Source organism: Varanus komodoensis, unplaced genomic scaffold, assembly GCF_004798865.1.
Source record: "Varanus komodoensis strain SLA01 unplaced genomic scaffold, ASM479886v1 scaffold40, whole genome shotgun sequence".
Lineage (NCBI taxonomy): Eukaryota > Metazoa > Chordata > Lepidosauria > Squamata > Varanidae > Varanus > Varanus komodoensis.
Window position 1 is genome coordinate 3,133,170 of NW_025335942.1, and position 22,342 is coordinate 3,155,511.

Sequence of the window (22,342 nt, forward strand, 5' to 3'; positions counted from 1 at the left end):
GAGGAAGACCAAAGAAGAGATGGAGTGGATCCATAGAAGAAGCTACAGCCTCAAATTTAGAAGAGCTGAGCAGGACTGTCATGGAGAGGCCATCTTGGAGGGCTTTCATGCATAGGGTCACCGTGAGTTGGACACAACTTGATGGCACATCACAACGAGAACCAAAAGACAGTGCAGTGCATTTTACAGAGAGGAGCACGCAACAAGGTGGGCTTGCGCCATGTACCGGCATCTTTGCCAGTCTATATGTCACAGGATGCTGCTGGTTTATGGCACCCTGAAGAACCATGCTAGCTCAGCCATGGTTACCCTGTAGAATTCTGTCTTGGTGATTACATGAAATCAAAGGTAGGAAACATTATGGTAGAGACAAAGAGAATTGCCCAAGTATGGACAGTGACCGATGAAGCTGCCATCACTGGCAATAACGCCCAGGAGATTAGCTGCTGCCTGCATTCACACGCAAAGCAAAGCATGTTTGCCCATGGGCTCCCTGTGCGGTCGCTTCTCTCCTTTATGGAATGGCTACAACTAGTGCAGGCTTGGAAACAATTCAGAAGGCAGCAGAGGAGGAAGTAACACTGCCCGTCTAACACAATCCCAGTAAAGTCACAAACCTGGTAAGGTGTTAAACGAGGCAAAATGGAAGGACTGGCTTGATCAACTCAAACAATGAGAAGTAGTGAACTGTTTGCCACTTTGCCATGGTGCAAAATGAATGTTCGGGCTTCCTGGGGATCTGGAGTTAGAGGAAGAACAGAAAGTTCTCCAGGCTTGTGAGCTGCAATTCTAAAATGTTTGCTGGGGTGATAAAACCCGCAGAACGGTGGATTTGCTTAAGCTCTGTGAAAGCCACTGCCAGTAAGCAAACGCCGTACAAAAACACAGAAAGCTCTATTGTTGCACAGGAAATGTATAGGAACCAGGATTAAGTGATCAGGATTACTCTGCAAACCATCTTTACAAGACCCAGAAAGAAAGAACTACTGTGGGAAACAGCAGAGGGCTTAAGGAAGGATCACTAAGCGTATGGCAGATGCTACATGTGCACAGGGACATGTGCAAAGCAGTATCTTGTTATAGACCAGGGCACATAAATGCGGCAAGTTCCAAAGCTCTCGCTCACTTTGTTTGCCGCGAGGCAAACGCCACCCTAAGTAGGGGCCGCAAAACCTGTCAACATGTGAAAGGACAAAATGGCAGCCGAGTGACTCACTACTAAGGATGTTTTCTGTAGTCTGATAATCCAGCCATCATCCCTCATTCCCACCTAGAATGAGACCTTGGAACCTGAGCAGCTGTAGGCACACATTCATTCCTTGCTATTCGCGCATTTCTCATCTCCCTCCGTTCTCTGCCAAACTTTGGGCTGTGATCTTCCTAGAACAAGGACCGCTGATTTTCTCTTGTTTATGCTGCACAAGCCTCATATACACTGACAGTGCTGTACTGATCAGCAGCAGCCTGGCAACGAAACTCGACATACCAAGAGTTCTTGGCACCTGGACAAAGCTGGAGGCAAGCTGCAGTTCTGCAGGCATGCAGAAAAGATGAGGGGGGTTGAACCAGGCGCAACGCTTCAGCTTCTGGGAATTTCAACTTCCATTAAGAAACACGTTTTTTAAGTCCTTATAATTGCAAGTGTGTATGTGTGAGCATGTGTGAACAGTGTCTTGTAAGGGTGTGGAATGGGCTTCCACGGGAGGTGGTTGAGGCCCCATTGGTGAGGGTGTTCAAGGATAGGCTGGACATGCACATGGTGGGCATGTCAAGAGTATTGCCAGGTGGAGCCGGGGGTCAGACTAGATGGCCCGGGAGACCCCTTCTGGCTCACTCTGTTTCTATGTTTCCAAGATCTCAAAAGCAACGCATTTCTAGTAACCAGGGATGGGTATTCCCCATTCTCCCTTTGCAACAGACCTGCGAGGTAGGTTAGGCTAAGAAAAAACAATTGGCTCAAGAGGGTTTCGCAGCTGAATCAGATTTCAGCCAAGGCCTAGTCCAGTGCTGCCTCATAGGAACAATCAGAATGAATTGTGTAAAATAAAGAACATTTGCATATTTGGGTAATGTATAAAAGCTTTCATAAATTTAGCTTCTCTTAACAGGATCAGGTGTCAGACTGAAAACCAATTACCCTTTTCAAAGTACATTATTTTCTTCTTAGGGTTTTGCTTCTTCATGTAACACTCAGCAAAACGAGGCGGTAGGAAGCTTCCTAAATAGCTGAAGCCATTGTGCAAGTCCCTGTACAAAATCAAGTGCCAAATCTCCTTTCACCAACTACAGACAAGCTAACAGGGGAAGCATTTGGTGCAAAACTCCTTCCTCTCTTATCTAATACACTGAGCACCTTTCCTCCATGGTACAGCAGGTCATTCAGTAACGGAATATGCAAATACTAAAATAAGTATCCAGGGTCCACATTCAAGGTGCACTGAATTTACAGCAGTCTAGACTTCTAAAGATACATGAACAATAACACATTACACAAATATGTATATACATGTGCGTTTAGTTCTCACACCAAAAAGAAAAGGATTCTTCTTAAATGTTCTGTGCATTTAATTATGGTTTTATGAATGGTAAGCTACCCTGGGCCCCTCCTTTTTAGGCAAAATTGTGGGGCGGGAATGTTTTGAATAAATATAGATTAAATTGTGTGGATTCCATGTATGTAACTGGGTAGGGATTACTGATAATTTACAAATGAGACCTCCCAACTGGGACTTCCCAACCTAAATGAGACTTGCCATTGGGATGTTTTAGATTACAATTCCCAGCATCCTTGATCACAGGCCATGCTGGCTGGGGCTGATGGAAGATGAAGCCTAAAACATCTACAGTTAGATAATGCTGGCTTACATGCCTGTAAAGATGCAAACAAAACAAATCCTAGGATCCGAACTGCATAAAAATTCATCTCTGCTAAGTCAATTACATATTGGAGGGTAACAAAAAGGATTCAGGGACTGGAAACTCTGCCCTGTGGGCAGAGACAGAGAGAACCGGGCATGTTCAGCCTTGAGATGAGAAGACTGAGGGGGGACATGAGCTCCCTCTAGAAGTACCTCAAAGAGGAAGGTCAAGATCTCTTTCTTGCTGATGCCGGAGTGTAGGACATGGAATAATGGATTCAAGTTGCGACAACCCAGATTCAGGCAGGAAAAGCTTCCCCACTGTCAGAGCAATACAGCAGTGGGACCAGCTGCCTGGAGAGGTGGGGGGCTCTCCCACGCTGGAGCCAGTCAAAAAGAGAATGGACAGCCATCTGAGTGCGATGGTGTGACCTGGTGTCCTGCAACAGCAGGGGGTTGAACCTGAGGGCCTTCTTCGCCCCTTCCAACTCTACTGTTCTATGATTCTATGACCTATCTCAAAGTAATCCTAAGGTACAGTGTAAACCACTGTTTTGTGTTGTGAGCCATCCTGAGGCTGTGCAGCAATGGGGACGGCATATAAAAACTTTAAATAAACAAACAAACCAATGTAAACCATTTCCCAACACACCCACAACCATGCCAAACTGCAGCCACAAAGTTCTTGCCCGCTTCAGTGATTCTAAAAAGAGAAAACCTTGGGAAGATGTTAGGGCTTCTCTCTTGTTCTAGCCTCCAGCCTTGCTCTTGCACTTCCTCTGGGCTCTCCCCCCCCCTGGGCCTCATTATTCCCCCTCCCCCCTAGCCCCCAGCCTCACTATTTCTCTCCCCACCACCCTGGACCACCTCTTTAACTCATCTTTGAGCAGCCAGCTCTCCCCGGCAGCCATTACAGTGGTACCTTGGCCCACGAACTTAATCCGTTCCAGGACTTTGGTCGTTACCCAACTGGTCATGAGCCGAGCCAAATTTCCCCATAAGGGTCAATGTAAATAAGGTTAATCCGTTCTGCAACTATCTTTTTTTTTACCCACAAAAATGTGAAGCAAAGTGCTAATGAGCAGCAATTGTGTGTGTGTGTGTGGAGGGAGAGACTGGCGCAATCACGGGCACGCTGGGGGGCAGCGGGCACGGGCACAATTGCGGCCATCTTCACCCCCCTCCAGCACGACCACGATGGCGCCCATGCAGGGAAGGCAGGCGGGCTCGTGATCATCACCCGATGCAGAGTTCGCAACCTGTGGCAAAATTTTTATGAAATTCCTGTTCGCGACCCAATTTGGTCATGGACTGAGGCGTTCGTGAGCCGGGATACCACTGTATATTCCTGGTCACATCCTCCGTGCAGGCATTTTGTGCAGAAACTGCCTAGAGCACACAGGCCCAGAAGGCTGGGGACTCCTCACGAACCGTCTAGCCAGAGACACGTCCAAGACAGCAGGAAGCCTAAGCCTGCAACAGCCCTGCTGTAATTGTTGATCGTCTCCAACTTAGGGTGGCCCTGTGAATGAAAGCCCTGCAGAAGGTCCCGTCCGTGACCCCCCTGCCCAGCCGTTCTGAACCAGAGGCTGCCGCTTCCCTAAGGGAGTCCGTTCATTTCGGCATGCGTCACCTTTTTGTCTCTGCTTCCAGTAACGAAATACTCGCTGTCTGGAGCCCAGGAACAGGACCAAATGATGCGGCCGTGCATGGCGGTCATCTTGTCCGTGCAAGCGAAGAGGCTGAAAGCAGCTTCTGAAACGACAAACACACATGCAGTCATGTCCTCCCTGGGCGCAACAGATGGAAATTATCTCAGGAAACAGCACAACCGAGGGCTAGAAAGGGGAAGGGCACTGCACTCGTCTTCACCCCCCTCCTGTGCTTCCGTCTAAGAAGCACCCTTCTGCATCCCTGCAATTGTAGCCACCAATGCACTGTGCTGAGGATAAGGATGCCCCTGATTGAAAGCTCAGCCCAACGTGAGTTCAGGACCTAAGCCTAGGCTAGCCTCTATGTCTCTCCTTCACTGCAGCTCATTGGACTATTTTACAAGGTTATAAAAATTAAACATACTCTTTAACTGTGCACTGGTATTCAGGCCTAGTGAGAAGTAAGTCTCCTTTATTGGATTATTTATTGGGTTTTATATTGTGCTGAGATGTCTCCAAATTTTTAAGGTTAATTGTGTGTATTATGTCTGTTTTGTAAGCCGCCCCGAGGCTCTTTGTGAATGGGGCAGCATAGAAATGTTTCAAACAAACAAACTTCCTTCCTTCCTTCCTTCCTTCCTTCCTTCCTTCCTTCCTTCCTTCCTTTCTTTCTACTGTACTCCCGGGTAAGGGTGCACAAGGTTGCAGCTTAAGTGCTATATCAAAGCAGATGATTATGAGGTCTGCACTAGGCCCAAGAAAGTGACTATGGTTTCTTTTCCAGCTGTGTTCCCTTGTTGCAGTTTTTATAGGAGGACGGATGCTGCATTCGGATTGATAACCTGAGGGCCGCCAGCTCAACCGTAACTTGATTAAACTCAGCTCAGCGTCTTTTAGAATGCTGACCAGGAAACCAGGGTCATTCTGACGTGCACTTTGTCCATGCGCGCACTCAGCAGCATTTATGAAGCTCGCAAACCCACAGAAGCCTCCACCTGCCACGACAGCGGAGTCCCCCGCCGTCACTTTGCTACTGGCCATGCCGAGAGAAGCAGAAGAACGGCCTGCGAGGGATGCCTGGGCAGAGGCCTCAGGTCCCAGGCAACCCCGACACGGGCGAAAGAGCTCACCCACCGTGAACTTTTCGCCTGGTCACGTCATGGGCAGGTATTCCAGCCATTTGTCCCATGCCACACTGAACTAGGGCGAGTGTGCATGGCTCAGAAAGTGGCCGTTGTTCATTTATTCATTTCTATGCCGCCCAACAGCCGAACTCTCTGGGCTGCTCCTCCTCTGCCACGGATTCTCCCAGGACAACAGGACTACTCCACCCAAGCGGAAGACTTGGAATGCATGGTAACTCCATTTCTGGGACCAAGTGACTCAAGATCTGGGCAGCACTGGAGCCAATCTTCCCTCACTCCTGTTTAGCACTAAAAGGGAGTACTACATTAGCCATTCCCAATCACATCACCTTCTCCTGCATAAATAGCAACGATAATATTGAGGATAAAAGCTTGTTTCAGAGCTAGCTGAAATTACCACCAACCAAGACAAGAAGATTCTACTTAATTTTTCTTCCCCCCACCCTTTTTGGGGGCGGTGTTTAATCTGAAGTCTATTGGAAGATATCCAAAATATCTGAGCAGGTCATAATAGAAGGTGTGCACAATTTCCACAGGCGACCCCTGTGTCAGCAGTAAGAAGTCAGCGATGCTAAGAGTGGCCTCACAGTCATTCCATCGAGCCATGTGGCTAAGTGGGGAGGAAAGCCTCTGGAAGGCTTCCTGTTCATGCAACCGAACGGTTCTCATCTCAAATATACAAGCATTAAGAGTACTGTCTTCCTTAAGAATGGAATTCTTAAGGAAGATTAAATCTTAAGGAGAAACTAAAATGCCATCCCAAAATGGACACTTATGTATACGTTCTTAAGTCAAGAGTTTTCAATACCAACACCTGCATCTCACCTGATTCTGATGGGCTAGTATCTTCGCACTTCCAAAGGGTCCATTTCCTGTCTCTGGAAACTGCTAACAAGAATTTATCATTGGGTGAAAAAGACATTTGTGTCACTGTCAGATTGTGAAAAGATAAGCTCTGTAGCGGCTTCCAGGTTGTAGTACTCCACAAAATAATGGCTGCATGTTCTTTTTTAGAAGCCTGTAAAACAGGAAGCAAACATACTGAGAATGAGAACAAGGACACACCTGTAACAACACCACCAGCATGGTGTAGCAGCTAAAGAATTAGGGAGATAGTAGCAACCCGCCTGTTTCTGATAAAAAAGCATTGCCCTGGCTAGGAACTGGGCTTGAAGTTCCGTTCTTTCTCAATCCCGACATAGCAGCTCATGAAGAAGCATATAAATATTAGGAAGAAGAGAAATTCCAGGACAAGAACAGCTGTCCTACTCTTGAGTTCTCTTCTCCCGTTGGGACAGCTCAGAAATATCACACAGATATTTTCTGTTTTTCAAGAAAGGCATGCTCCTGAAACAATGCTTAGGAAGTTTCTCAACTATTCTTCTTCTCATGATGACACTGTTCCATTTTTGTGAATGTTCTATGCTCCCAAACCGTATCTTGCTGATCCATTCTTGCAGCATTCCAGTATTTTACAGGGCACACTTTGAAAAAGACCTAGTTACATTATTTTGGAAAAATAGGCTTTTTGTTCACACTAAGTGTTCTCATTAAAAACGTTTGTTTCGTTTTGTTTTTTCAATGGCTTGGGGCTTTAAGGGGTTCAAGCTCTGCATAACCCTGCACAGGATACCCTTTTCCAAACAATTATTTTCACTTTGTTCAAAGGCCAATGTGCCACAAATACAATTGATAATGTGCATGTAGAACCTTCTACACAATATGCACATGTGCAATGCAGCCTCATGACTTCAGCGTGTAAGATGCATGCCCTCGTCTCTTTTGGAATAAGCCATGCCTCAAGAGGAAGCCTCAGGGCAGGAAGGTGGGAAGCCGGATGCTGGCCTGGTGACTTCTGCTCTGAACCTACCAGATTCTTCTCATGTTCTTCAGGCCACGCAGCACAGCGAACATCCACAAGGTTGCCACCCTACCTGCAGAGGCTTTTTTAAATAACCTTAATCTTACCTTACATGCTGACGCAATCACCGTTTTTGCATTATTGCAGGCAACACAAAAAATCTCATAGCCGTGTCCGTATCTAAAATGACAACGACACGGAGGTAGTAAAAGGAGAGGTGATCTCTAATCCTAGCACATATTACACACATCAAAGCTTTTCACAGGTGTTTTTTTTTTACTATCAGAGAAGCTTTTCTAAATCTGTCAATCAAAGGACACTTGGGTTTTGTCACTGATGTCCTGACGTCCCGCAGAGGATTCTTAGATAGGTCTTTGGATGTGTGCCCATTTCTTTTTGTCTCTTTCATCCAGCAAGTTTGCCTGCTGTCACAGGTTTTCTAATAGAAACTGCTGCTAAAACCCGGCCAAATCACCATAGGGTTACTTGGAGCAGAGTTGGAAAACTACTGCGATATGGGCATGCACTACACCCAATGAATCAGTTCACAAAAGTGACATGGAAGACAACGTCAATACAACTTTCTCCAAACTGGTCCCATCCCACTGTAACCCCTAGAATTCCAAGCTATCCTGGACTGTTGGCTGTGCTGGCCGGGGTGAAGAGACACATTCCAACACATTCCTTTGACCCAGCCGGTTCAAAAAAGGCCGCAGGTTCAAGAAAAGTGGGCAAATACATCCCTGCTCCACCCACAGACCTGAGCTCAGAATTGCATTGCAATGGTCACGACACTGGGCCCATGTTTTTATGACTGTTAAGGTCTCACTTCACCTCACAGTGCAATTCATTCCTTTTGTGACTGCAGAAAGCAGTCTTCGTGATGCAGTTTTATTTCTTGGCTTTTTGGGCCATTTAAACGGTCCCAACTATCACCCTTAACTCTGCACTTGCCGTCTGCCATTGAACCTGCCTGTGTTTCTCAGAGTGTCACTTCAACACTCCAGTCCCAAGTGAGGCAGGCCTGAACTGTCAGTGGAATGTGCTCCCTAGAAAGGTCCGCCTGGCACCGTCATTATATGTTTTTCGGCACCAGGTCAAGACCTTTTTATTCAATCAATATTTTAATATATTTTAAAAATACTGTGTAAAGATGCATTTATATTTTATATGTTCAGCCAGCGTGGAATAGTTAACTTGTTTTATTTTGAAATAATAAGAGACGAAAGTAATGGACGGCATACAAATTTGATGGATGGATGAAAATAAACTGCTTGCACATATGGAGGCCTTCCCATTTGTCCAAAAGCTGCGATTTGACCACAACTGCTTTAGGTGAGGTACCCCAAAGTGCTGAGCTCATGGAAAGAGGTTCCACAGTCCTTAGCTGGGCAGGCAAGCCACTCACTGGCAGAACTGCCAGACTTCTTCGGAAGTGCTCCACCACCAGTGCATGCATGTAGCAGAAATCCCAGAACTGCTCACACAAAAGGGAAGAGCAAATGCCCGGAACGGCAATGCTCAAGCCTGGCTCATTAAGCCACGATTCCAAGCTCAGTGTGCCATGCAAACCCCATCAGTGAAGAGAACCAATATGAGTCGAGCCAAACTGTTCAAGTCACATGTAGCTGCATTTTGTTCAGGCAATGAAAAAGGGTTATATCAGGGATATATTGGAGCATGTGAAAACTACCATGTTAACACTGACAATTAAAATTACTTTAAAGGTAACCAGTAAGAGAAGAGCACACTATTTGTCATGTTCTTAAAATGTTTAATATTACCACAAAATAATTCCTACGTAAAGATTTGAATGCGATATTTAAGCTACATTAAGTACCATTTATTGACTTTGTTTTCCAGATCCATTATTTCAGTTCAACTACTTTTGGATACTGGAAAAACTGTTCACACACACAGCATGTAAAATTAAGATGCCCTACTTTTCAGTTTGTTTACTAAACATACTGTCAAATAAACACGCTAAGTCAGAAGTTAGTCAACTGAAGGCCTGGAAAATATTCCAGAATCCCCACAGTGTTTCCCGCCAGCAGCATCAAACCATGATTTCATGTGTAAGCCAGAAGAGATGGAGCTTTCCTACCAGCCAGTGACAACACAATATTTTTCGATGGTAACCGTTCCCATAGATGGCTAAGACCCACGATGTGTTGAGCAAATCAAGTCATACCACGTGATGGCCCTACAGGAGTTACCCAGTTGTTCTTTGCACCCGTTAACAAACCAGAATCTTAACGTCTGGTATTATCAGATATGCATGTTATACAGCTATAGCACATTCCAAACGTCACGCAGACGTCTGAATATAAGGCTTAGATACTACTGTACAGAGACTGGAACGTGTAAATAAAGCAAGTTATAAAATTACTTTTGGCTGTCTGAAGCTCTGTATTTCCTGAAATGGAATCTTCACATCCAAACACTTCAGTCGAACCCGTATGCACTGCTAGCTTCTTAAATATTTATCAAATTAAACATGTATTCTGAAATCTGATTTTAGAGCCGCAATATTCTGCACAATAATGCAACTGCCAAACGATTTCTTGTTCGGAAGCCACTTCCTAACTTTTTTCCCTCTGCTGCTATGGAAACATTATGCCTACATTTTACAAGATTTCATGCAGCTTCTTTGAAGATTAATGCTGCACAAATACAATTGGGAACCAACAATATTTTCCTACTGCCTGTCAAAATACATTGCTGCCTCCTTCTGAAAAAACACACTGTAAAGCGCTACATCTTAAGGAAAGCCAATTAAGCCAGTCAAGAGCTGCTACAAGCAGGAATGTGCCTCGCCTGTCACTAACCAAAAACCCGTTTAGAAGTGTCCTGCCTCTTCATGACAAAGGTGCAGCTGCCATCTCCGGACAGGAAAATAAACCCGCCTTGTGCTGCTTGAGGTGACATGAGGGAGGGACATGCTCAGAGGCCCAGTTCACGAGAACCGCTGCATGTGCACATCGCCAAGGGTTATTCTCATGCTCATTATCGTACCGGTGGGATGGGACCGTGTGGCGGGGAAACAAGTGATCGGTTGATCCCCCCCGTCCTGACCATGCAAGCTCAGTAACGCCTACTAAAGTTACTCCCCAGCATTTCCCTTCACCAGTTTTATAAACACGGATGACCCACTGGGGACACGAACACGAATAATAATGCAGCAAACATTTCCATCAGGTTCCAATTCATGTATGATGAGTAAAGGGTAAGGACAGAAGAGCTGCTTTGTAAAGAAAACAAGGAATATAATCTAGTGTTTACTGTGCAGTTATTGCAAATTATTTCCATCAATTAGCACGGCAGAGGGACTTTGCAAGGCTGTGCTAGCGGAAGGGAGGAGACAGAATTCCCTGGGCCACTGCAGGAGGGAAGGCGAGCTGAGCGTGTGCGAAACAAGGGGACACTCCAGCAGGGCTTTCACTGGACCAGGTTCCTCACAAGCGCTGAGCACCTCGCTGGCCTTATGAAAATGACTGTGATGGAAACTGGGTGGTGGGGATATCGTCCTTCTCAGTTCAGAACAATGAAGAAACACTCTTTTCAGTTTTCCATTACAAGAGCACATCACATGTTGTTATTTACCTACAGGCAGGAAGTGTTTCCCACACAGAAAAGCACACTGAGCTGTCAAACAATTGCTCTTCTCCGAGTAATGCTCTTCTTCTAATAAAGCGCATAGATTTTGCCTGGGAGGAACTGCAGTGTCTGTTATCCAAAATAGCAAAGGCAGGCTGGAAGGACCTCACTGAGGTCAGAAAGGGGGCATTCCAGTGGGCAGGTAGGGAAGAAGATGGGGAGGGACCAGGATACAAATCCCCGATAACTCTCTAGTCCAAACCATGAGTCGCAGGTCTCACCTAGAAGGGCTCAGAGGCACACCCACAGGTAAGAGCAAGGGCAAATTCCAAATGGTGAAGAGGCCAAGATGGTCTCCATCGCTCCTACTGACAAAAGCTTAGCATGTAAAGATCCTCAGCGTTCTGAGTGCAGAGGCATCCTTATAACTTGTGTTTTATGGGGCTGTAATTACATCCTAGCAAAGAGGACCCCCAATGGTACCACACACCCAAAAGGGCTAACACACCTAAACAGGCATTCGGCATGGCTAACTAGAGATCTTCGGCTGTTGGGCAGTATAGCAGATAAATAGGTAAACAGCTACGACATCATTCATGGGCTTTAAAAAATGGAACGCTGGAGTGGGCTAGTTTCTCCCAAAGCTAAAGGGCAGAATAGCAGCTGCACATTTTGGTTCATGTCTCAGACTCTAAGAAGTCTAGAGAGTTGCTTCTAAAAAAAAGAAAATGGAAGCTAAGAATCTGGAGGCATGGTGCATCTGGGAGATGAAAGAGGGCTGCCCCCTCTTGGTCCATCCTACAGATGCTCATGAATACAAGGACCATGAACTATGCTCCACCTGATGGGTTACAAGTTGGGCAGGTCTCTTGGACTGAAACAAAAAAAAACACTTAATAGTTTTGCTTTCCTGTGGATATTTCCAGGCTCCTGTGCATCGTTTCAGGACATCGCAAAATTCCCTGAAAATATGACTTGGGTGCTATTTGCCAAGAATGAGAGACAGTGTAAAACCGGTGTGCTCTGCAAAGCTTCCATTGGATGGCCCTTGTGAACATTGTTGTTGCCAGCCAACGGGTCAAAATCATCACCGCTTGCTCCTACTTGTGGGAAATGGTGGGGTTTCAAGAGTTACGAACAGTTGCCCAGAGACTTGTCAAACTCTGTGCCTACGCGTCTTCCGGAAGCGATACAAGACCTTTTTATTTAAACTGAGTGTTAGCGGCCAATTCATAAGGCTGCTACTTCTCCCATACGTCTCCCTCACTCTTGGGATCAGACAGGCCCTAAGACAAATGAATACATCACACAGATACATAATATATTAATTAAATGCTAAACACTGTAACTGAATAGGGCCAGAGAGCCAAGTTGCGTCTTTACTCAGCCATAAAACTTACTAGATGAATCCTGCGAGCTGTGGCGAAGATAACATGGAAGAAACTCATCTGCACTATCCTAAGTTCTTTTTAAAATAAGCGTGGAATACAAATGTCGTTTTCAAGAAGTACATGCATCCATCTAGCCCCAACATAGACCAGGTTAATTACATATTTAAGGAGGGAATGGACAACTTGTGGAAAGATGATTAAAAAATCAAAGTGCTGAATAACAGCTTCCATCTCTTCTCATTTGTCTCTAAATCAATAAGCAAAAATTACTTACAATTTTTGAGTTTCAGGCCACAGCGTTCTCTGCAAGAGATTATCTTCTGTAGGAGGCTCTGGAATAAATCATTTCATTTAGAACTGTGTTGGGGTTTTATTCCCATCACAGCATGTTTCTCCATTTCCCTGTTTTCCCAAAGGTCAGTGCCATAAACCTCACTACAGAACCATGCACGGTATTTTTTTGCAGGTTGCCTACCTGTAAGACTACACGGCTGAAAGTAGCTGTCATGATACTGGCTGGAAGCATCGCTAAGTGTTTCCTCCTGTTGACTTACCTGAACGGTCGTCTCTCCCGCTGTAAAAAGATGTGAGTTTTAATGTCAGCAAATACAGTGATGTAGCAAAATGAAATGTTTAACCAAGAAACAACTACAGGGAGCTTCAGCTCCTAAACAGCATCTGAAGATGGTCCAGACTTTTCATCCTGAATTGGAGCCCGTTTTCCAGCCTCTTGGCAAGGGAGAACCAAACTCTTCAAAACCTGGAGCTCTGGCAACTAGCATGCCTCCAAGATCAGGAAAGGGATCTCTTAGGGGTGGTGAAGGAGCATTTCAGTGGGCAGAGAGAGGCGGAAACAGGTGAGACCGAGATGCTGGCCTTCAGCTCCTTCCAGCCTCCTCCCCCCCTTCCCCAAACCAACCCAGTCAGACAGGTAAAAAGCCCTGTTTCATGGTGGATGCAGGGAAGTGGCGTGTAGAGCTGAAAGTCACCTCCATCACTCTTCTATTCGAAGACTCCAAGTCTGGGGGCTTAGAGTCGCTGAGGGCACAACTAACACAATTGCATTCTAAGTGACAATTGGCCCATAATCCATTTTGCTTTGGACAGGAAGGTTAGAAAACGTTAGGTGCCCTCTTCAGTCCCAATGAATTTAATAGTAGGAATTAAGCTCAAAGTCTTGCACAAACTGCTCTGGCTTTCATGCTCTTATCATATTTAGAAATTAGTTCTGTTCATACTCCGGACTAAAACAGCTCCCGAACATTCTAATTTTTGCCTGCAGAGAATGCAGAATTGACTCAACTAGCTTTCATTTTTATTGCCCGATCGAAAACAAAGTGGGAGATCAAAGCAAACCTTGAATATCATTGTTTCATCTCTGTCACTCTGGCATTTCTTAGCCCACCACCCCCATCTCTAGGCCTATTTCTGAAGCAAAGGCATCCTGTAATTTCGTAACAGCCCCAAAATGTATTAATAAAGGGAAGAAGATTCATTCAAAAAAGGAAAAGCTTAAAATATACACAACAGAATAATTTTACCCAGCCATTATCTATGGGTATGAGTCATGAAGTGTGGCACTCAAAAGGCTTCAACTGGCTGTGCTCAAGAAGGAATTTTTCGGAAAAATGTGTGGGCTGCGAGAGCAGATCAACATGGGAAGGGGCAGGCCACAAGGCGTTGGGCACATCTGCTTCTTAAGACCCAAGTCGGAGTAGCAGGGCAGATTATGCTGAAAAAATAAAATGCCCTGCAAATTTTGCACTGGAGAGCAGTATAGGATTTTTTAGGATAAAGAATCCGAGCAGCATGTACAGGGCTTCCACTAATGCGCTCTCCAGTGACTGTGGAGGGGTGTTTAATATTGGACCATCCTGATCGTGACTAGCAAACCAAGAGGGTGATTTCTTAGATTTTTAAGAAGCGATCCTATGGCTCTTGGGCTGCCCTTGACCCTGCAAAGGAGAATTCAAATTCCCTGATTCAAGGTGGGGGATTTGAAACTCTGCCCCCACGCCAGCTCTCCATCTGAGTGAAAAGAGCAGCATCAGATGCTTTCTGGAGTCAACCTCAGGGGAGGAGGAGGGAAACGTTTCAGTGTGCAAGAAGCGGAGGAAGCTGGACAAGCCAAGGTATAAGCCATCCGGAATACTGTAGTCCTTCCGATGTGACAGGAAAAAAGCACTCCTAGTTAAAAAAAACCTGCCCTCCACGCAATGCATGCCAGCTTCCACATCTGGGAGCTTTGGATTAGTGAGGGACCAGCCAACAGGATTGTCCCCTAAATGTATTTTCATCCTCCCCCCGCCCAAAAAAAAAAAAAAACCACTTGCACCATTATCACATCATTACAACGGCTAAAAGAGATGAACAATGCTCAAAATCGTAACTAAATGGTCAGTGGACAAACTAGATAGATAGAACAAAAGGGAAAAGTAGGAAGAGACAGCTGCCTTTCGTTGTGACAACAAACCAGGGTTCATCACAGCCTTCCCAACCTGCTGCCTTTCAGATGTGCTAGGCTATAATCTCCATCATCCCTGAACCAATGAGCAAAGGGGAGCTTTATGTGCACTCCCATCACCAAGCACAGCCCGAAGAATGAGACTGAAAACCTCCACTTTGGGGATTTTTTACTCTAGTTTCGCATGACACATGAATGAACCCTAAACACAAATCCTGTCGAATGAACAAAACATGCATACACGCAGCTTACCTTGAAAGACGGCCTTATTGGACAAGCCTAATGCTGGTACAGTAGCGCCTTCTGGAAGATCAAGCATTTGCTTAAAAAAAAGAAAAAAGGCATGCCATTTGGTCTTTATTTCTAAAATCCATCAGGTCAATCAAAAGATCACTAAAAATTCTGCAAGCTTTCAGGATTCTGAGATCTCTTTTTCAGGAAAATTGGTACAAGATGAAGTTGTAGGAGAACAGGAAGAGGAAGTGACCAGACAGGGGAGCCATGTTGTCTGTATGCCCTAACCTGGTCACTTTTGGGAGGACATTCACGCACCAAACATGATTCATCAACCCTTCCCAAACTGACTCCCTTGTGATAGATATATGGATCTTTGTGTACAAACTGCCCATCAAAAAGGCTTTTTAAAAATTCTTGACAATCATCATTCAGCCTCCCATGAGCTAGAAAGCTGATGTACAGGAGTATCTGGTATCCAAGACACCATGCCCAGCAGAAGAAACATTCAAAATTCCATCTCAAAACAACATGCTCCAATTTTCTCGGTCATGTGAAAGTATCCCAATAAGCTGCAACTCCCCTGGGATTAGGAAAGTGCCAACTTGTTTAACTAACTCCAAGGCTAAGAGACAGAACTATTGGCCCAGGGGTGCAAACTCTGCCTGCTGAAGACCCTGGGTTCAATCCACAGCACCTCCATCTAAATGATGGAGAGAGGGCCAATATTCCCCCACTTTGGAGAGCGCCTGTGCCTCCCATGAGGTCATACAAAACCAAGGCCTGGCACAGCTCAGAGGCTTCATACATTCACGAAACTAGCAGTATTCAGACCAGGACTCTGCTCTTACGATGTACAAGTTGGTAGTTGATTTTCCTCTGTTCAAAAGCAGTAAAAGCACACTTACTCCAGAAAGCAGTTTCTCCAGAGATATTCCAGAAATGGTGCTGAAGTTCTCTATGAAATTCCTAGGTGCGGTAAATACCCGAAGCACTTTCTCATCCGCTCCAGACACAAACTGGAACCGCCCGATCATCGCTAAGCACTGCATGTCATATCCATGCACCTGGGGTCTTGCCACCTCGTGCCACGACACCTGGGGAAGGCATTGATGGTGTTGATGCATGGACCCCTCTCAGTCTACAGGAAAGCACCGTCTTGCAGAACGGCATTTTCATGAAAATGAGCGTGCGCGCTATTCCCCATAAACAGCCCTGCTTTCCTCTGCCAGAAGCAGACTTAGTGGTGGTTTGCTGCTCTCCTCGAGTGAAGGAGGCTAGCTACCTCGGGGAAGGCCCCATTTCTGGAACCAGGAAAGCCACCTCCGTGTCGGCCTTCCCTCCCCCAAGATCCCCAGAGGAGCCTTCCAACAAATCCGCATCCTGTCAGAAGTAACCAGTCCTTGTCCATTCCCCCTCAACTTCTTCGAATGGGGAAGCGAGGCCAGTCTGGCGTCATCTAGAAGGTGGCTGGGCCTAGCCGGTTTCCTTGACTCAAAGAGAGCACTGGGGAGAGAAGACTCTGCATTTCTTCTCTAGAGTGATGGAACCTAGCCAGCTCGGGGATACAAAAAAGCAGAACATCCCCGGATGGGCCCACGGACCCCTCAAACCAGCCTCCTGCCGGGATGCGTGTGCCCCCGTGATGATGCCCCTGCCAAAGAGGTCCTCCAAGGAGGGAAATGGCTGACTCAGGAGGGCCTGGCGACTGTCTGCGGCCGCCCCATGGAGTGGGGCCCTCCCCCAGAAGGCCACGCAAGGGGGCATCCCCCTTACTGAGGACACCTCCTGGTAGCACCAAATTGGCAATGGTGGAGGTGGACAGAGCCAGTGGGCAAGGCAGGCTCCAGGACCTCCAGCCACAGAGGGCACCCCAGAGGAGGCTAGCAGTGCCTGGGGGTTTCTGTGGGGCTCGGATCTGCCCAGGCAGAATGCGACTGCCTGCCTAGCATCCAGGGGGGCCCATTCCCTCTCCTGCAACATATATGGACAGTGCGATTGCTAGCTCCCCTGCTTTATGGCAGATGGAGCTAGCCCCTTCCATCCTGGGGCTGGGAGGGGCAGGTCCGGGGGTGGGGGGGGAGACTGCTTTGTCCTTGGGGAAGATGCAAAGGTCCCTTCCAGGGCGCAGCACCTCTGGCTCAGAGGCCCGTGTCCCTTCGGCCTCCAGGCGTGGCCCTTAGTCCAGAACGGGCCCAGCAAGCCTCTCTCTCCTCTCTTGCAGGGATGAGGGCTGGGTGTGCAGCTGTGCCTGTGGCGCCGCTCTCCCTGGCGCCGGTCTGGGGGCACCACCGGCTGTGAGCTCGCTCTCTCTGGACCACTTCTGAGGGAGCGCTCTCTGCAGATGCGGCTGCGGCTGTGGGCCCCTTCGGGTCCCTAGGTCTCCGTGCTGGTGGAGGGTCATCTGCAGGACCCTCTGCGCCACCTCTTCTTGTGCCCTCCTCGAGGACTCCAGGGAGGCGCAAGGGGGCGCGGGAAGCCATCTCCTCTCCCCTGCCCTCCTGGCCTCCCTCTAAAGCGCTCCGCTGGGCGAGTCCGCCGGCCCTGGAACGGCCGACTGGCGAGGCTGCGTGTGCTGCCGCGACCGAGCCTGAAGGCCCGCACGGCTGCTGCGTCTCCCCCTTGGAGGGCGTGCCCCTGCTCGCTCTGCTGTGGAAGGGGCCTCGCTCTGACGGGGACTGGATGCCTCGGAGCCTGGCCATCCAGCGCGAGGGAGAGGGAGAAGGGCTGCTGCCTCCGCGGCTTGCGTTCTGCCGCTGAGGCCTCCCCGCTGCTTGCCGCCCTGACGCCTGCAGCAGGCCTGTGTGGAGGCGGGCAGGGGACCCGGTCCGAGGCCTCCCCGGCACCCCAGGTGGGCCCAGCACAGATTCACGGCCATCCTGCCAGTGGTCCACCCACGCCCAGGCAGAGCACGCAGCCTCCTCTCCTCATCCTCCCTGCTTTCCCTGTGAAGGAGCCTGGAAAAATCTGCGTCTCACCTTGAGGCCAGCCTGGGAGAGGCCCTGCCTCCTCCAGGAGTGCCAGCCTGGACAGTGCCTTCCCAGCACGAGAGGGGGGGCGTTTCCTCGGCGACCTGGTCTACTAGACTCATGGAGAAATGCCGAGAGAACACCTCTCACGTACGATTCGCCGGGACATATTGCTGGAATTTCCAGCAGGTATGAGAAAAATACTCTGAATGCAAAATGAGCGGGGAGTTCAGCTTAACCTGCAACTTCTCATGCCAGTGTGAATCGAACACCTTTCTAACCCTAAATTTCTTTTGCATTCCCTATTCCTCACAGAAAGCAGAATGCTTCATGGACAGTGACTTAATTAAATCTAAAAGGAAGCCTGAAGCCAACAAGAGTTTATTTTTAAATGACTCCCTTCAATCCAAGAACTGGAGATTTTCACACATCAGCAGTACTGTGGTAATATCATAGCAGCAATCTTCGGATCAGGGCACAACACAAACAGATGGATGGAAATCTGAGAGAAGCCACTGTGCAAGTCTCACATTCTGCCTTATACATAATTTAAGATTCTTGCCAAAAGAGGGGGGAAAAACCCACCTACCTCTTCTCCGTTCGCTCTTTTCCATGGGGCAAAAATTCTAGTAGTTTGGTCAGAACCAACAGAGATGATAAATTCTCCCTCTGGATCCCACGTCACATCCTGAACAGCATTGAAATGCCCGGAAATCACCACCTCCGGAGCCCATTCTCGCTGTTAAATCAAGAGCAGCAGTGTTACAATTTCCGGGGACTGAGATTAAAGCTATCTGCTGGACAAGGGTCTTGTTGTCGGAAAACTACGGCTGGCTTCCCATGTCGCAAGTAGCCCCATGTGGATTCCATGGCGCACGTTTTATGCCTGGACGTGCCTGACAGAGGATGAAGTGGTTTTGGTTCCAGCATGGTCTGGCCACGCCTCGCTCACTTCCCCCACTGCAGAACCCACCAGTGCCATGCCTGAAATCCAGTCCCATGCCGGATGGCTGCAGCAGCTCCTACAGCCCCTTCCAGGGGAATCGGTGGCAGCTGCAGCTCAGGACCATGGAAACCACAAAGCCAGGTTCGTAAGAGCAGAGAGACCATGGTGAAGCAGGGAAAGCATGCTGCTCTTTCTTATCGTAGGTTCTAAAAACTATCATGTGAACCTGCCCTGTGTGAACAGCTGGAAAGGGAAATATTTGAATTAAAGCGGTCCAGATGGGAGAAGACCAGCGACCAGATAATGAAGGATGGGAGTAGAAAGATCATATGTGAGAAACCCTTTGCTTGCATGACTACAGAGTGACATCTTTAGAATAACACGCATTTTAAAATGTTTATTAGGAAGGCTTACACAGCTTTTCACTCCTACCTTTCAAGCACACCAGTTGGCCTAGAACACCCATCAGCCCCCACAATGGGCTGTGCCATTCCCATCAGCCGCTGATGGACAAGAGGGAAGGCCCCCCAGAGGCGAAGCCTGGCAGCACATCTAGCCCAGGCGCTTGGCAAGCAAGGAATCCTGGATTCAGTCCCGGCCTATACAATTAAAAGGTTCTTGGGCCAGAGGGCTGGGAAGTACCTCCCCGAGACCTTGGAAAGCGACTGCTGTAGAAGTCGGCACTAGCAGGCCAGATGGAGTAAGAAACTGACTCAGCGTAAGACTACTTCTTGTATTCACTGCCCACACAGCTCAAGAGACATATCCCTGCTAATCGAGGCTTATTTAATCTCGTTTGCTGCTAATTATGGTATGAAAAGAAAAGTAACAGTCAGTGCTCCAGTGGAAAGGTATTCAGAATGGATTTACAATTTGCCATGTCTAATGAGCAAAAGGCCACCTCCTTCTATAGAAGGACATTTATCACACTTTGCCCTGTCCAATAGTAGAAATGATCTCTTTTACCTGGCTTACTGAAGTCTGTTTCCAAAGATGCAGGGCTCCGTGGAAAGCATGCGCCAGAATCATTGAACCATCCGGGCTGAAGTGACAGTCAAAAAACCCAAGTGTGTTTCCACCTACTTCTCCTATTCGAACCTTTTGGAAAAAATGCATACAAAACCCATGAGCCAGTCACCCACTTGTTTCTTAGTAAGCAGCGGTTGAAAGCTGAACAGTAAGCAAAACAGCAAGGCCTCATCTGTTGTTTAAACTGCATCCAAAGTGGATTTAGGAGAACTTGTTTCTAGAGGCGCACAGAAATCATAATCTTGCAGAATTAAGAAATCAATAATTCTGGCTCTTTCTAAGACACAGGTTTGACACAACTTACAAATCTCACATCGAGTTATTATTTACGTGCCTTCTGGGGCTTGGGTGGGAGTAGATCAAATGCCTGCATGCTTACCAGGAACATAGTGAATTATTTAAATTCTTTTTGTGGGCTTTGCTGCCAAGTCCTTAGGCAGCCGGCAACAGTGACGCAATAATCAGAAGTACTTTTCCCGCACAATAGCTAACTAGTGTCCTACAAGGATTCACTGCAGATGGAACCATGGCCCCCTATAAAACCTGATCTGCTAATCAGGACACTGCCGCAGAAGCCACCCCCACTACCCACCCCAGGACAGACACTGCCTGGCATGAGCCAAGTATTTGCAGTACATGTAAAACAGATAATAGCTAAGCCAAACCAGGCTCCCCGGTATGGCTGACAAAACTACTTTGCACCACAGTTCGAATGTCTGGCTTAGAGAGAAACCATGGTTTGTGTTGGCGCACATATAACTCGAAACCACAGTTAAAACCTGGAAAGGAAAGGAGGCGGCTGATTTCTCTAGAGAGGACAGCAGTACATGTATGCGAGACTGGCTCCCAATTTGCAGGTGACACTCTTCAGAAAGCCAGTTTTACTTCTTTTCTGACTAAGCTGCAGTAATGATCCCTAGTTTTGCAGCTTAAAAAAAAAGATTAGACACATTTGTGGAGGACCGTCTATAAATGTCCACAAGCCATAAAAGTGAAATAGGATCGGCTTCTACAGAGCCTGTGTCCCTCTGGGTATCCAATCTTGGGGACATCTGGTAGTGCCATTAGAAATATCACATATTTATTTTAAAATAAAACATCAAGACTCCAACGTGCACAGTTCCAAGCACAGAATAAATAGCAAGGTTCAGTTCAGCTGATAGATAGTAAATATAAAAGGTTCAGGGACAGGCAGGATGGATTTGGGGAAGTGCAGCTTCTTTACTGCACAGACTCCTTGAATGTCTCTCCCTCCCTCCCTCCCTCTCTCTCTCTCACACCCACACACACGAGCGCACACACGCAGTCTTCCGCAACTGCTTTTAAGGCCCACCTTTAGGCGTTCTAAATAACAATGCTCTTTTCTGTTCTTCCACTGAGGAAAACAGACTTTGCAGATTAAAATGTTTTTTCTGTTTTATTTGTTTAGGATTTGAAATATATTCCTTTTATCTAATTTCTCAAGTTCAATGATGTGCAGGATTCACAGGAACACAGGACTTAAGAAACTTAAGGATTAGGAACACAGGAAACTTAAGGAACCTTAGAAACACAGGAAATTTTTTTTAAAAGGTCTACCTGCTCCAGCCACATCCCAGACTCCTCCTCTGGAGCCCACAAAATTACAGTTTTGTCCATTGAAGCAGACAGCAACTTCATTGGATGTTCCATCCTGCCATCTACAGTGAAAAAGACATAATTACTCTTGCACGCATTGCATTTTCATCAAACAGAAAAGCAAATTGGGCTTATAAGGGAGATGTACCACCACGGTCTGGACTGGACTGGACTGGACAGCAGGGAAATGTCTAGTTGCAATTTACAGTGATCCAAAATTGTGTGTGGTGAAAAAATTGCAAATTGGATACGGGCACTGTAGTTTTATGCCTGTCTTTTAAGGTTATGTTTGCAGATGAGCGCTCTCCAAACTGCACACATCCAGTCCCAGGCATGAGGGAGGAAAAGAAAATACCCCAAGTGCCAAGGATAATCGTGATTCGCAATGGACCACTGTGTGATTCATGGGCTCTAACTAGTGAATCATGACCCATTAACTGGGGAACTGTAGGATGAGATCCATCTGAAGGTGGGTTGCACTGACAGTCTTGGCAATATTTTGGAAAGAACAGAGGTGAAAGAAAAAGCTAGACTCAAACCCAGTAACCAAAAGTGGGCCCAACTCTAAGTTGGTGATAA

The 22,342-nt window shown here is 47.1% G+C and overlaps 1 protein-coding gene across 1 annotated transcript in view; it reads right to left on the reverse strand.

The window, feature by feature from the left end:
• The window catches only part of ELP2 (elongator acetyltransferase complex subunit 2), a 41,755-nt gene that overhangs the window by 7,977 nt on the left and 11,436 nt on the right, over positions 1-22,342 (reverse strand). The window contains exons 10-19 of the mRNA XM_044442825.1: positions 21,725-21,825; positions 20,084-20,215; positions 18,761-18,910; positions 16,111-16,299; positions 15,221-15,290; positions 12,980-13,078; positions 12,779-12,836; positions 7,624-7,696; positions 6,481-6,673; positions 4,492-4,613 (exon numbers count right to left, since the gene is read on the reverse strand). Of these exons, the coding sequence (XP_044298760.1) occupies positions 4,492-4,613; positions 6,481-6,673; positions 7,624-7,696; positions 12,779-12,836; positions 12,980-13,078; positions 15,221-15,290; positions 16,111-16,299; positions 18,761-18,910; positions 20,084-20,215; positions 21,725-21,825 (1,187 nt within the window). The remainder of the gene's footprint in view (positions 1-4,491; positions 4,614-6,480; positions 6,674-7,623; positions 7,697-12,778; positions 12,837-12,979; positions 13,079-15,220; positions 15,291-16,110; positions 16,300-18,760; positions 18,911-20,083; positions 20,216-21,724; positions 21,826-22,342) is intronic.